This window comes from Equus przewalskii, chromosome 18 (assembly GCF_037783145.1).
Source record: "Equus przewalskii isolate Varuska chromosome 18, EquPr2, whole genome shotgun sequence".
Taxonomy (NCBI): domain Eukaryota; kingdom Metazoa; phylum Chordata; class Mammalia; order Perissodactyla; family Equidae; genus Equus; species Equus przewalskii.
The window spans coordinates 34,639,452-34,655,106 of NC_091848.1; the positions used below are offsets into that span (position 1 = coordinate 34,639,452).

The 15,655-nt window shown below is 38.5% G+C and overlaps 1 protein-coding gene across 8 annotated transcripts in view; it reads right to left on the reverse strand.

Moving 5' to 3' along the window:
* Window positions 1–3,400: 3,400 nt before the first annotated feature.
* PAK2 (p21 (RAC1) activated kinase 2) overlaps window positions 3,401–15,655 on the reverse strand; it is a 78,926-nt gene continuing 66,671 nt past the window's right edge. For all 8 annotated transcript variants that reach the window (XM_008533782.2, XM_070583467.1, XM_070583468.1 and 5 more), the window contains 2 exons: window positions 7,752–7,889; window positions 3,401–7,290 (listed from right to left, as the gene is read on the reverse strand). In XM_008533782.2, the coding sequence (XP_008532004.1) occupies window positions 7,204–7,290; window positions 7,752–7,889 (225 nt within the window). In that variant the 3' untranslated portion in view covers window positions 3,401–7,203. The remainder of the gene's footprint in view (window positions 7,291–7,751; window positions 7,890–15,655) is intronic.

Here is a 15,655-nt window from a genome sequence, read left to right on the forward strand (position 1 = left end):
GTTTCGTGCCAGACAGTGCAAAAAACAGTGTTACAGAAACAGCATTAATAACATCTTTATGTGAAAGACAGAGCTAATAAATAAAAAAAGAATCCAGAAAAAATACACATCTCCAGAGATAACAGAAAAAAACTCAACTTATTATGGCTTGACTGTTTGTGTCCCCCTAAAATTCCTATGTTAAAGCCCTAAGCCCCCCACTGTATTGGGATTTGGAGATGGGGCCTTTGGGAGTTAATTAGTTAGATGAGGCCATGAGGATGGGGCCTCACAATGGGATTAGAGTCCAGAGAAGAGAAGACACTAGAGAGACTGCTCTCTCCCCCAACACGCACATACACAGAAGGCACCCGGTGAGCACAAAGCAAGATGGTGGCCGCCGACAAGCCAAGAGGCCTCAGAATGAAATCTACCTTGCCGGTATCTTGATTTTACTTCTGAGCCTCTGGAACTATGAGAAATAATTTCTACTGTTTAAACCACTTAGTCTATGGTATTTTGTTATGGCAGCCTGAGCTAACAAAAACTCCTATAATTAATACTTCAGGAAAGATATTGAACTTATGAAATAAGAACAGAAGGCTATAAAAAGGGAGATCAGAAAAGAAGAATGAGCTTTCGGAAATTAAAAATGTGATAGCGGACATACGTTCAAAATGGTCACAGATAAAAATCAAGGAAAGTCTTGCAGAAAGCTAAAAAGGCAAAGAGATGGAAAGCAGGAGAGAAAGATAAGACAAAAAGAAGATTAATGCTGGAATTCCAGAAATAAATAAGAGAAAAAAAATAAGTGGCAATCATTAAAGAAATAATACAAGAATTTCCTAGAACTGAAGGAAATGAGTCTGTTATCAAGAAGGCCTGCCAAATGCCCAAAACTAATGAGAACATACACACCCTGACCAAGGCACTGCATGGTAAATTTTCAGAACAAAAGCTCCAGAGGGGCAGAGAAATGGATTACATATAAAGATGTTATCAGAAATGGCAGGTTATAAGACAACAAAACAGTGACTTCAAAATTCTCAAGGAAGGGGCTGGCCCTGTGACCGAATGGTTAAGTTCGTGCGCTCCACTTCGGCGGCCCAGGGGTTCGCCGGTTTGAATCCTGGGCACGGACATGGCACCGCTCCTCAGGCCACGCTGAGGCAGTGTCCGACATGCCACAGCTGGAAGGACCCACAAATAAAAATGTACAACTATGTACCGGGGGCTTTGGCGAGAAAAAGGGAAAGTAAAATCTTAAAAAAAAATTCTGAAGGAAGATAATTTCCAATCTAAAATCCCATACAATCAATTAAATATGAGACATTTTCAGACATGCAAGTTCTTAAAAAATCTTACCTCTATGTACCCTTTCTCAGGACACTAGCAAAAGAGGTACTTCTCCAAAATCAGGGGATAAATGAAGCCAGACGATGATATGGTGTTCAGGAAGCAAAGGATCTAACTCAGGAGAAAAGCGAGCTTGAGTTCAGACGCTAGAGGGGCAGGAGGCCTGGAGAGCAACAGTCCAAACTGGAGCCCCAGCAAAGTTTCAGGAAAGAAAAAGGAACTGTCATTATCTGAGACCAGAAAATAGTCTTCAAAGGGCCTTTGTAATTTGGCAGCAAACTTAGGAACATAAAAACTTTCAAAGGAAACAAAAAGACAAAAATTAACAGGAAAAGCAAAGAGTTGTAAAGAAATGACATGTAATGATAATAAATTACTTGACTCAAGTGAACAACACTCCCAAGTAGTCATAAGGTAAAAACTGACTGCTAATTGAATAAAAAAGTACCTTAATTGGCAGTCTAGAGGGAGTAGAAATGGGAGAATGGGATGGTATGACAGTACTCAAATTCTCAACTGTCATAATAGGAAGTTATTAGATAAAGCAAAATATAGAACTGTCAAGAAATAGCTGTGTAAATATATAACTTAGATGTGAAGATTAATGCATGCTAAAAACAGCTCAGAGCTGAAACAGATGCCTCTGTGGAGCAAGACTTGATTGTGGGAAAGTTCAGATTTTTTTTTTTTGAGGAAGATTAGCTCGAGCTGACTACTGCCAATCCTCCTCTTTTTGCTGAGGAAGACTGGCCCTGAGCTAACATCCGTGCCCATCTTCCTCTACTTTATACGTGGGACGCCTACCACAGCATGGCGTGCCAAGCAGTGCCATGTCCACACCCGGGATCCGAAGCAGCGAACCCCGGGCTGCCCAGAAGCAGAACATGCGTGCGTGCTTAACAGCTGAGCCACCAGGCCGGCCCCATTGATTGTGGGAAAGTTTAAAGCTGGGGACTGGCATTGTTTGTTATCACAGCTTCTTTAAGATTATTCCAGTTTTTAATCTATGTACATTACTTTGTTCAAAACCTAAAATAACCAGGCCCAGAAAGACCTTTCCCTTCATTGTTCTCCTCCTCCTCAAAAGACAAAACCTGCTAAATATTTTAGCATAAAAAATAATTCCCTAATTTAAAAAAAGCCACAAGTACCAAAGTAGTAAAGTATACATTAAGCTCTTACAAAAAGTGCTTTTCAAATCAATCATCCAGTCATTTTTTTAACTTTTTTTAGGCAAATATGTTGAGCATTTGCTATAGTTTACAGACATACAAATGTTAGAATAGCACTGACAGGTTTATAGTGTAACAAATCTTTTTTCTGTTTTGCTGAGAAAGATTAGCCCTGAGCTAACACCTGTGCCAAGCTTCCTCCACTTTATATGTGGGTTGCCGCCACCACACGGCCAACGAGTGACGTAGGTCCACACTCGGGATCCGAACCTGCAAACCTGGGCCACCAAAGCAGAGCACACCGTACTTAACCACTACACCACTTGGCCGGCCCTGTAAAAAATGTGTTTAAGCAGTCATTGCCTACACCCTCGATTCCAGGCTAACACATGTCTAGTTTTGTCTTTTTGATGGTGAACTCTCTATATTACAGCTGTTCTCCATGTCTGGGTATCCAACATTGCTAATGAAATGCATAAAATGAAGAGACACCCTGCAGTACTGCACTTTTAAAGATCTCTTGGTGCATTTAACACAGAAACTCTGGTAAGATTCTTATTCCACCTGCCAGGAAAGCACTAGAATTTCAGGCCAAGTTACTGGAAACATTCAAACAGATCAAAGTGTTTCCCTGGGTCTGATCAAAGCCGGAACATTTGTAAGAAATTTATTCTTAACATGGTTTAAAAGAGGGGAGGCTCATGCTTACTAGCCATAAATTTATGGAAACCTTTCTAATTTGGAGCTTTGCAATGCATTCAAAATAGCGCCATGACATGTTCAAAAAACATTTACCCTTAAAAATACTAGAATGCTCTTTGAAAACCTATTATGCTTATTCTTTTAAGCGACTCTGACCTAAAGAAAGAATTAAAGTTTAGGAAAGGGAGAAGTGAACATAAAAAAAAGTTTATTTCTAGCCCTGAAAGAACAAAATTATTGAACAAGGTCATCAAATACAGCAGTTAATGTCAATGTAACAATTAAATAATTGAATGGGATTAAATTAAAAATAAAAGTCAATATAAAATTTGAAGACAAAACAGTAGAGACAAGTTACTTTCACTTAATTCCATTTCTATCTAACCAGGAAAAAAAAAAAAAAAAGCAACACATTCTACCCATGATGTTCAATTTCAAATATATTCCTCTGCTTTTCTTAATACAGAATGAAAATTTGTTTGACAGAATTATCATACATTTCTTTCTCCCTCTCATTTGGCAACATTCTAGAATGGTGAATGAGAAAGACTTCAGTTCTCTCAAGGCCAGGCCAGTGCTTGATTTCTCCTTTGTAATTTCCACAGTGTCCACCACAGTGTCTTTGCCAAAGTGGTCAATAAGTGTGTTGTCGAGTGAGACCAAAAAAAGGTGTGTGTGTGTGCATATATTTTTCCTTTCTTATACACACACATATACGTGCACTGTGGAAAACTGATTTTAATTGTTTAAGTCTCTTTTGTGGGAGCAGTGGAAACAAGGAAGGTGATCTGCTTTGTATATTACTATGAAATTCCATTATAAAAACACGAGCATTAATCTAGATTTTAGCTATAATCTATATGATTTATTTCACCGGATATGGATCTCAGTATATCTTAAAACTTTTAGATTAAAAAACTGATGCAAATTCTTCAAGCATCCACTTTTTCTAACTATAGCTACTGCCTGATCGGATCTAAACTTCTTCTGGCTAGAATACAGTATATATAAACAAACATGTATTTATGTGAGCCCTACAAAGAAATACTCATAGGTAGTTTTAAATTGCTTATTAAAGGCACAGGTTCGTTTAGGACTGGTGGTAACTAGATACATTTTAAGCAGCTTAATATTTATATGTTGAAGGGAAGAGAGTTGATACTATGTGCCAGGCACTCAACACAGGGAGATGGAGTTGTGTTAGCCTTGGTTTCTTATGCCATCACACTCACACTACTCGTTTACTACTCTAGGTAGGATAAAATATTCATTATTTTCAGTTTCCCAGTTTTAACTGTACCTAAAAGCAGCAAAAGGAACAAGAGGAGGAGAAAACTTTAAGACCGTCAGAGAGTCTGAAATATAATAAATAAGTACTATAGCAATATTGTCCTAGAACACAAGAGGACTACTAAGGTAACTTTTAGATTTAAATGGGAATTTTCATTCTAAAGTGATGACAAAGAGGGTGATTACAAAAAGCAGCTATTAACAAAACATGAATCTTGATTCAGATATAATTTTTCTTTCAACAAGATCTGAACATTTTAATTTAAAATTAACTAATAAATCACAATTCCGTATTGCTTTTAAGATTATTTAAGATTATTTAAAAATGACACATTTCAGAATTAACCAAAGTATATTTCTATTACAAGTTAGTTTATCCAAGTAAGTAAAGAATAAACCACAGTGTAGCTCCCTTAACCTAGGAGTCAGGTTTCAATGACAAAGTCCGTTGCCAGCAATGGACGTGCAGGTAACCATCAAAGAAGTTGTAAATACAAATCCCAAACTGCTTCTATAAACTGAAAAGATCTCTTTGAGTCACAGGCATAAAAATGGGGCATTGGCACTGTATTCAGTGAATATGGTCTTTATGACTCATGTATGGAAGTGCCTTCGAGAGTGGTTATGACGATCACAGTCTTGGCATCTAGTTGGCTTTCTATTTCATCGATAGCATCTTCTTTATCATAATCCATCCAGAAAACTATTTACAATGTTCAAATCTGGAACTCAAGAGACACTGTAGCTTTCCACCAGAAATAAACAAGCTTGTTTCTGTAATTTAGTAATGGCTGTAGAAGGCCAATATAATCCAGAGAAAAATGAAATCAAGAATCAAATTGAAAACAGAGATCATTAAGTGCTCTAGATGTAAGTTTCATTAATTATTTTACTCCTTTTTGTAAAAACCTTCCTGCATTATCAATAAACAGCCATTTCTATCCTTATACCTGTATCTTAACACAGATGTGATGGGAATGATAGGAAATAAAACTCTATTAGTTCCCCTAATGTACTACAAAACATCAAAATTATTTTTATTCATGCTTTGTACTATTGCAGGATGGTGAGTAGATGTGAAGTTAATTAGGAGCAAACGGTGGGAACAAAATGCCGGAACCAAACCACAGAATCTTCTCCTTTATGTGGCTTTTGGTATGTCAGAAGGGACCATACTACCTCCAGAGGCAAAACAAAAAAAAAAATAAGGAGAGAAGAAGAGAGAAAGAAGAGAAGGGGATGGAAAGGGAGGAGAAAAGGACTCTAATAATTAATGCTACAGGTCACAGACCTTTTTTAAATCTTTAAAATAAAAAAAGTATTGCTATCAACAAGCACATTTCACTTTTCTTCCTTCCTCCAGTTTTTTTTTACATATTATTTATTTATTTGAAAAACATCTCAAATAATCCATGAATTTATCAAGGACTTTGTCATTTAAGTACTCACAGACAGTATAATGTTGGTAATGGGTTGGGAACAATGTTTATAACAAATCTCTACATTTTACTGGTCAGAAGCTGCATCTCGATGTAACTGACATTTCTCTTTCATGAATATAATCTCATCTAATTATTTTACAGCTCACCAAGGTTCAAGTCGGCCACTCTGTCTCTGCTAGCTCCAAATATTTCTCTCCTTTAAATGGGGAAAAAAGTTAACTTTTAAATTCTGAAAATTCAATGGTTATTACATTATTTACCATGGGGGGAGGGGAGGAGCCGGGTGAGAGTTAATTAAAAAACAAACAAACTAACTAAAATTACAACATATACAGAAACTTATTTCCAAAATCAAGGGAGAAAATGGGGAAGGAGAAAGTAGTGGCCCCAGCCCAAGTTGGAACAAGGACAAACCACTTCGGTTCCTGAAGCCAAATCTGAAGAGGAAACAGTCAGAAAGGAAAATGAAATTCTAAGGATGTAGAGTCAATGGGATTCTTTTTCTGTCTCAATGATTTAGTCATAAATATAGATCATTAGTCTTCTCTCTTTATACATGTAACAAATGGCAACCAACTCACTACCATGAAATTTCTAAAACTGACTCTTTCACATTTGTTAAAAAAGGTAAAAATCACATACTTTTCTTCCCTTCCTTTAAGTTCAAATTCTGAACTATTACATGTAACAACAGCTGGTCCTAACTTCTATACAAAGTTAAACCATATTGAGCTCCTTTGCCAATTTAAGGAGCCACATAATTTCTCTCACATTTGCCCCGAATTTAGGCATAAGAAAAATTTCTCAAAGCAACTCAAAAGAGCAAGGTCAAGGAAAAAGAAAGCTATGAAGGAGAGAGAAAAGAAGAGTAGCAGATGAAACAAATACTCTGAAAAACTCAAATCTGCATTCAAGTACTGAAAATACTCCAGAAGGGACAATGAATGGGATCTACTACAATGAAATCAGCAAAATAAAATGCAAATCTCAAGCATGATAAATGGCCCTGCTGGGCTGTCTGCTGAAAGAAGTAAGGCTCGTGATTCAGTCTACAATTCCTCTTGGACCCTACAGAAGGGATTCAATAGAAAGTTGTCATTCTGTTTTAGAATTTTCTCTTGGTTGTCTTCAGGAAGTAATAGCTTGCTTTTTTCCTCCATGTTATGCAGACCATTTCTTTAAACCCCGAAAGAGTAATAATTTTCATATATTAAAAGACTTCTTTTAGAAAATGGAAAAAACATGAGGCCACGGCAGTGATGCTAACGGTTACTCTTCATCGCTTCTTTGGCTGCCATGATCAGCGGCGTCAAGCTAGACAATGGTTTGGCCAGTTTCAGGAAGGGATGCTGTCAGAAAGAGGGGGAAAAACAAATGCACGAACGTTACCAGTCTAGAAGCTCAACATTTCCTTTCAACTAGGCCCCAAAGACTACTTTATGGATAATTTATTTAATAAAAACATATTTAAATATCTATACAAAATCAACATAATCAATCTATCACTTTTACAGTTGAAAGCATAGTCTTTTTAGTTTTTCAAATATTATAAAATCTCAGTTAAATGACCAAGGTATCCATGCCAGCAATGAATTGGTCTGAGAATTTATAATGTACAAAAACTCATATACTTATTATAATATTATGGGTAGTTTATTTCCAGCAGATGAAATCCTAAACTTCAGCAGCTGACCTGCTGATAGTGATGAATGAATAGTGAATTGTATTTATTAACCCTACATAACCAACTTTCTGTTGGTTACTCAAAAAAGTCAACTTTTTCTCAAAATAGTATAATTTCTAAATTTACCTGTAACAATTCTTTGGCTGAACCTCTTTTCTCCACATCCATCTCCAAACATCGATTTAAGAAATCCCGAAATATTGGAGAAAGCTTCTCTGGATTCTGAAGTTCTGGGGTTCCATTAGTTGCTATCAGATACAATGCCTAAAAGCAGAAGAACATCTGTGACATACTGAAGGTAGCTCAACAAAGTGGGAGAGCGCTCCATAAAGTGTAGGGATGTTTAACTTCTTATTTACTTATTTATTTTATTGAGGTAACACTGGTTTATAACGTTATATAGATTTCAGGTGTATATCATTATATTTCGATTTCTGTGTTGGATCTTTAACTTCTTTACAGACAATCACCATAAATACTAAAGTGAGGTTATCAGTGTTTCTACCCGTTTGGATTAGAAATTTCTCCTTTATTTTTAGATGTTACATTGCCCTAATTTCTTTTTCAAAAATTAGCTTCATCTTTTTTTTGGATTATAAATGCAATACATATTGGTAAAAGAACTATAATACATAAAGGTGTAAAGAAAAATGACAATTCTACCATCAACATATAATATCCCTTTTACCTTTCTTAACCTTTTTTCAAGTCACACCACATTTCAAAACAATGGGATTTGTTGAAACCTTCTTTACAAAACTAGCTGCATCTATATAGCTATAGATGAAGAGGTGGAGCACAGAGGATTTTTAGGACAGTGAAAATACTTGCATGATACTGTAATGATGGACACATGTTATTCGCTATACATTTGTTCAAACCTGCAGAATGTACAGCACCAAGAGTAAACTCTAATGTAAACTCTGGACTCTGGGTGACCATGATACATCAATGTAGTTCACTGATTGTTAAGAAATGTACCTTCTGGCGAGGGATGTTGATAATGCGAGAGGCTATGCATGTGTGGGGGAAGGGGGTATATGGGAAATCTCTGCACCTTCCTCTCAATTTTGCTGTGAACCTAAAACTGCTCTAAAAAATAAAGTCTTAAAAACAAAAACAAAAACAAACAGAGGCTGGCTGTGTGGCTCAGTGGTTAAGTTCGCACACTCTGCTTCGGCAGCCCAGGGTTTCGCCAGTTTGAATCCCGGGCGCGGCCATGGCACCACTCATCTAAGCCATGCTGAGGCGGCATCCCACATGCCACAACTAGAAGGATCCACAACTTAAAATACACAACTATGTACTGGGGAGCTTTGGGGAGAAAAAGGAAAACTAAAATCTTTAAAAAAAAAAACAAACCCATCTATATCCTGGCCTAATAAAAGATTAGATCTGCAAAATTATTTTAGTGGCTGAATTGAATGGTGCCTTATTATATGGATGTTTCATAATTTAGTTAATCCCCTTTGGAAAATTCTTGTATTCTTTATGTAGTTCGCTGATTATTTTCTTTAAATTCCTAGAAATGGAAATTAAAACACTTTATTTTTCAGAAGTTTTGGATTTACAGAAAATTGAGCAGATAGTACAGAAAGTTTCCATATAACTCCCTCCCACAGATTCCCCTATTATTAATACCTTACGTTAGTATGGTACGTTTATTACAAGTGATGAACCAATATTGATACACTGTCATTAAACAAAAGTCTATAGTTTACACTGGGGTTCACTCTTTGTATCGTATAGTTCTATGGGTTTTAACAAATGCACATTGTCATGTATCCACCATTCCAGTATCATACAAATACTTTTACTGCCCTAAAAATCCCCTCGCTCCACCTATTCATCTTCTCCACCTCCCTAAACGCCTGGCAACCACTGATCTTTTTCACACATTATTTGGAATTATATAGTATCTGGACTGGATTCTTTCACTAAACAATATGCATTTAAGATTCTACTGGGGCCGGCCCCATGGCCGAGCGCTCTGCTTTGGCCGCCCAGGGTTTCACCGGTTTGAATCCTGGACACGGACATGGCACTGCTCATCAAGCCATGCTGAGGCAGCATCCCGCATGCCACAACTAGAAGGACCCACGACCAAAAATATACAACTATGAAGGAGACCTGGCATGAAATGTGGTTGTTCTTGCACGCGAAGCAGCCACAAGACTGGCTGGACTTTTCGGCAAACAGAATGTTCTGCCTGGTGAACTCACAAGGCCCCAGGAAAAACACTGTTTTGCAAACAAGAATGTTTTATCAGCTCCTCAAAAGGAGCAAGCCTGGGACCTTGGGAGTTTGAAACATTATGAAGGAACCTGTTATGAACAGATGTGTAGGGGAAAGGTCATTATTGTGGGACGCTTGCGCAGGTTTAGGTCGCTGACTCACTGCTTTGGCAAAAGGCCGGCTTTGTTTAGGGGCTATAAGAATAAAGAGCCCGGCTACTCGGGGTATAGTATAGAATAGAGAGAAGACTACTGCACAGCAACCGGGGTTCGTGTATTCATTTCGTGGGCAGCACAACTATGTACCAGGGGGCTTTGGAGAGAAAAAGGAAAAATAAAATCTTTAAAAAAAAAAAAAAGATTCTTCCATGTCTTTTTATAGTTTGATAGTTCATTTCTTTTTATCCTTTTAATGTTATGGAATAACATTGCATTGTATGGATGTACCACAGTCTATTTATACATTCATTTTTTTTTTTTAAGATTTTATTTTTTCCTTTTTCTCCCCAAAGCCCCCCAGTACATAGTTGTATATTCTTCGTTGTGGGTCCTTCTAGTTGTGGCATGTGGGACGCCGCCTCAGCGTGGTTTGATGAGCAGTGCCATGTCCGCACCCAGGATTCGAACCAACGAAACACTGGGTCGCCTGCAGCGGAGTGCACGAACTTAACCGCACGGCCACGGGGCCAGCCCCTACATTCATATTTTTTATACAGCATCTTAGCTGCTTCCAATTTGGGTCAATTATGAATAAAAATGCTATAAACATTTGTATATAGGTTTTTGTGTGAATGTAAGTTTTCAATTCATTTGGGTAAACAGTGGGCACAATCTGTAACTGTCTTCCAAAGTGGCTGTACCATTTTGCACTCCCAGCAGCAATGAATGAGAGTTCCTGTTGCTCCATATCCTCACAGGCACTTGGTATTGTCAGCTTTTTGGATTTTAGGCCATTCTAACAGGTGTGTAGAGGTACCTCGTTGTTTTAATTGAGCAATTCCCTAATGACATGATGTTGAACATCTTTTTATATGCTTATTTGCCATCTGTGTATCTTCTTTGCTGAGTTGCCTGTTCAGATCTTGTGCCCATTTTTAAATTAGGTTGTTTGTTTTCTTATTGTTGAGTTTTAAGAGTTCTTTGGATGTTGGGTAACATTCCTTTATCATATAGGTGTTTTGCAAATATTTTCTCTGTGACTTGTCTTTTCATTTTCTTAATTGTATTTTTCTCAGAAAAGATTCTAACTTTAATGCTTTTGATGTTGTTTCTAAAAATTACCAAACCCAAGGTCTAGATTTTATACTGAATTATTAGAAGTTTCTGCTGTATTGCCAAAATGCCATCAAAAAAGGATATCAATTGGCACTCAAAACATCAGGATATGAGTGTGCCCATTTCCTTGTCACCTAAGTTCACTTCTCTATACATGACATTTCTCCTCAAATTTTCATTTAAAAATTCCATCCTAAAAAAATTATCTCTGAGATGGCAATTAATTTCAAGTTAAGATCATAAGATTGTTCTGAGCCTCCACACTTCCGCCAGAAGGGATTAAGAGGGAAGCCCACAAAAACAAGCACTCTTGTCAAGTACTCCTCTCCAAACACTTAGCAGTCTTTCCCCTGCTTTGGGATACATCTTATTACACTCATTCTATTATGTTAGTGATTCTAAGCAGCCATTCCCTCAGCTTCTCCATTCTGATGCCCGTGTGGCTCTGTACATTACCCTCTCTGGACTTAGTTTTTTCATACATGGTTTCCCCTCCCCATCTCAAATATTCTCCTTATCTACTGAGGCCTGACTCTCCCAAGAGGATTCTCATGGGCCTCACCAGCAGCGCTCTCTAGAGGTAGCTTTTTCTCTCCCCTACCTTTGTATCGCTGGGCCCGAAGATGGAGTGTCCTTTCAGCTCGTCATTGCTACTTTGAGATCTCCTTCTCTATAACTCCTGGGCTTTCAAACTCATATTGACCTTTCCTTGTCTCAAACATCTACCAAACACTGTTATCATCTCTAACATACTCATAATTCACAGTGATTTCAATAGCTACAAAGGTGCCTGTTAACGTTCCTTGACCTCCTCTTCTCTGATGTTCTTGTCCCTTAGGCTTCCTCAGCCACACACACCCATGGTCATGTCCTACATCTTATCAGTACCAATAAGAGCAACTCTTAAATCTCAGCTGCTCTCCACACCTCCTATGTTTTTCACTCCTAGTACCCCAATGCCAGCAATCCTTTGACTATCCTGGACCCAAATAAATCCCATTGATCTTCCAGTGTCCATCATTCCTTTCACATAATCACTTCTTTGACCCCCTCACACTTCACAGCATTCACTTGACTAGATGGGGTTAAAACTCTGCCTACTCCTTGCCTGTACCTATGCAGCTAAGGACGGTGGAAAAAGCAGCTAAATCCCTGGTGACTGGCATCACTAACCTCACATGAGCCCGTCGTCTGCAGCACTCCTACTGGATTCCCCTATTTCACTCGCTCTCCCACTCTCCTCTTTCTGTCTCAGGATACTAGACATCACATTTAGTTGTCATGTCTCCTTAGGCTCCTCTTGCCTATGACAATTTCTCAGACTTCCTTTCCTTTAGATGACTGTAACAGTTTAGAGGAGCACTAGTCAGGTGTTACACTGTAGGATGCCCCTCTGTTGCAGTCTGTCTGATGTTTTTCTCATGATTAGACTGAGATTATGGGTTTTAGGGAGCAAGATCAGAGTCAGAGTGCCATTTTCATCACATCCTACCAAGGGTAGATGATTTATCACTACTGATGTTGCCCTTATCACCTGGCGGAAGCAGTGTTTGCCAGGTTACTCCACTGTAAAGGTACTCTTCCCCCCCTTTCCACACCATGCTCTTTGGAAGGAAGTCACTATGTTCTCAAGGAGTGAGAAGTTAACGCTCCATCTCCTTTAGGGTGGAAAAAGGAAATAAATTATCTGGAATTATTCTGCATGGGAGATTTGTCTCTTCTGCCCTATTTATTTATTCAATCATTTACTTGTCTAATTACAGACTCATAAATATTATTTTACACTTTGGGATATAATTCCATACTACTTTATTTTGTTCAAATTGTTGCATCTTTAGCCACTGGCGCTCTTTCAGTTGGCCTCTGTGCCCCTTTGACATACCCCCCCATCAGTGTGGGCTTTTTTCTTTAACTCAGCATTATCTACGATTCCATTTTATCTCCTTAGTTGAGTTTTATTAGGTAAAACTCCTTCTTTCATGATTTAGTGTTTCCTTAAGGGTTTTATAGCATACATCTTTCAATTTTCACAATCATCATAATATTATATCACTTCACAGAGTGTATAAGAATCTCACAGTTCTCTCCCTCAGCCCTAGGCTTTTGTTGTCATTTTACTTATATATAAGTTCTTTTCCTCCCTCCATTGCTATTATTTTTATTTAAACTTTTATCATTTAAAGATATTTATATTTTTAAAAATCTGGTATATTTACCCAATAGTTTCTATTTCTCATGCTCTTCCTTTCGTGTGGAGCCCTATTACTTTCTTTCTGCTTGAAAGACTTACGTTACCATTTCCTGTAGTGTAGATTCGCTAGTGATAAATACCGTCAACTTCTGTATGTTTGAGAAATCTTTATTTCACCTTAGTTTTTAAAAGAAATTTGTTGGCTGCAGAATTCTCAGTTGACTGATTTTTTCTTTCAAAACTTGGTTACACATATATTAGAACATTTGAAGTTGTCTCACAGTTCACTGACGCTATTACATTTTTCAAAAAACTCATTTTAGTCCCTATGTTTCATTTTTGATAGTTTCTGTTACTGTGTCTATGATTATTAAATCATTAATTGTTTTTTCTGCAATGTATAACCTGCCACTAATCTAATCTTAAACACTATAGCTTCTATCTATAAATTTAATTTGGGTTTTTAAAAATATATATACTTTCCAAATATCTCTACTTAACTCTTTTAACCTCTGGAATGAAGTCATAAAAACTCTTTTAATGACCCTGTGTGCTAATTCTTTACCTGTATCAGTTCTGGGTGAGTTTCAATTGATTGATTTTCCTCCTCATTATGGGTTGTGTTTTCCTGCTCTTTAGCCTGCCCGGTAAACTTCGACAGGATATTTGGGTGCTTGTTGGGTGCTAGAAATATCTGTATTCCTATAAATATTCTTGAGCTTTGTTCTGGGACACAGTTATTTGGGAACATGACCTGTTGGGTCTTGTTTTAAGATCTGCTAGGTGGGACCACAGCAGCATGCGGTCTAGGGGTAATTATTTCCCATCACTGAGGCAAGACTCTCTTGAGCCTTCTATTCAATATCCTGAGAATTACAAGGTTTTCCACTGTGGCTGACAGAAGCAGGCACTGTTCCCAGCCTGTGTGAGCACCAGGCACTGTTCTCTGCAATCTTATCAGATGGTTACATCCTCAGCCTTGGGTAGATTCCTCACACAGGTGCGCCAATCTCTGTTAAATGCTCAAAGGGGACTCTCTGTAGATCTCCAGAGCCTTCTCTGAGAAGCTTTCTCCTCTCCCGTACTCTGTCTTGTGAACTCCAGCTGCCTTGGTCTCCCCACATTCTCAACTCCATCTCCTCAACTCAAGGAGTCTATTGTGCCCCATCTGGGTTCTCCCTCCCTGTACATGTCCGGGAAACTCTCAAAACATTAAGTTGGGGCAATCACAGGGCTCACTTCATGCCTTTTTGGCCTCTGAGATCACAGTTCTTCATTGTTTCATGTCTAGTGTCTTGAAAACCATAAACTCTGGTTTCATATGCTTTAGTGTGGGTTTTTTTTCTTTTTCTGCTTTTTCTCCCCCAATTCCCCCAGGATATAGTTGCATATTTTAGTTGTGGGTCCTTCTAGTTGTGGCATGTGGGACACCGTCTCAGCATGGCCTGATGAGTGGTGCCATGTCCATGCCCAGGATGTGAACTGGTGAAACCTTTGCCGCCAAAGCGGAGCAGGAGGACTTAACCACTCGGCCACAGGGCCGGCCCAAGTGTGGGGTTTTTCGTTTTTTCAAGATTGGCACCTGAGTTAATATCTATCTGTTGCCAATCTTCTTTTTCCCCCTTCTTCTCCTGGAAGCCTCCCAGTACACAGCTGTACACTGTAGTTGTGGGTCCTTCCGGTTGTGCTATGTGGGACGCCGCCTCAGCATGGCCTGATGAGTGGTGCCATGTCCACGCCCAGGATCCACACTGGCAAAATCCTGGGCTGCCAAGCAGAGCGTGCAAACTTAACCACTTGGCCACAGGGCTGACCCCCTTTTTTTTGTTATTTCAGGCAAGGAGGGTTAATCTAGTCCCTGTTATTCCATCTTGACAGGAAGCAGAAGTTCCCGCTTGTCAAGTTTTCACCAATTTCCTCCACATTGCCAACTCCAGCGATCAAGTCTCAGTCCTCATATCTTAGTGACATAACTGTAATTTCTGACAAGCTGATCTCTCCCTCACTTTTGGCATGTACATTCCAGGGCATGTGTTTATTTGGTTTTATCTACCTCTCTGGCCCTTCTTTTTCAGTCTATTTTCCTGGTCTGCCACACCAACTCTCAGCTATGGACTGCCTCAGGGAGCAAGCTGAATCTCTTCTCTTGTCTGTCCATGCCCACTTAACCTGGTGATTTTGTCTAGTCTCATAACTTTAAGTAATGTCTATAGTTTACAAGTCTCAATTTATATCTCTAGTCTGGATCCCAGACTTGCATACCCAACAGCCTATTCCACATATCCACTTTGATGTCTTAACAGGCACTGCAAACTTAACATGTCTAAAAC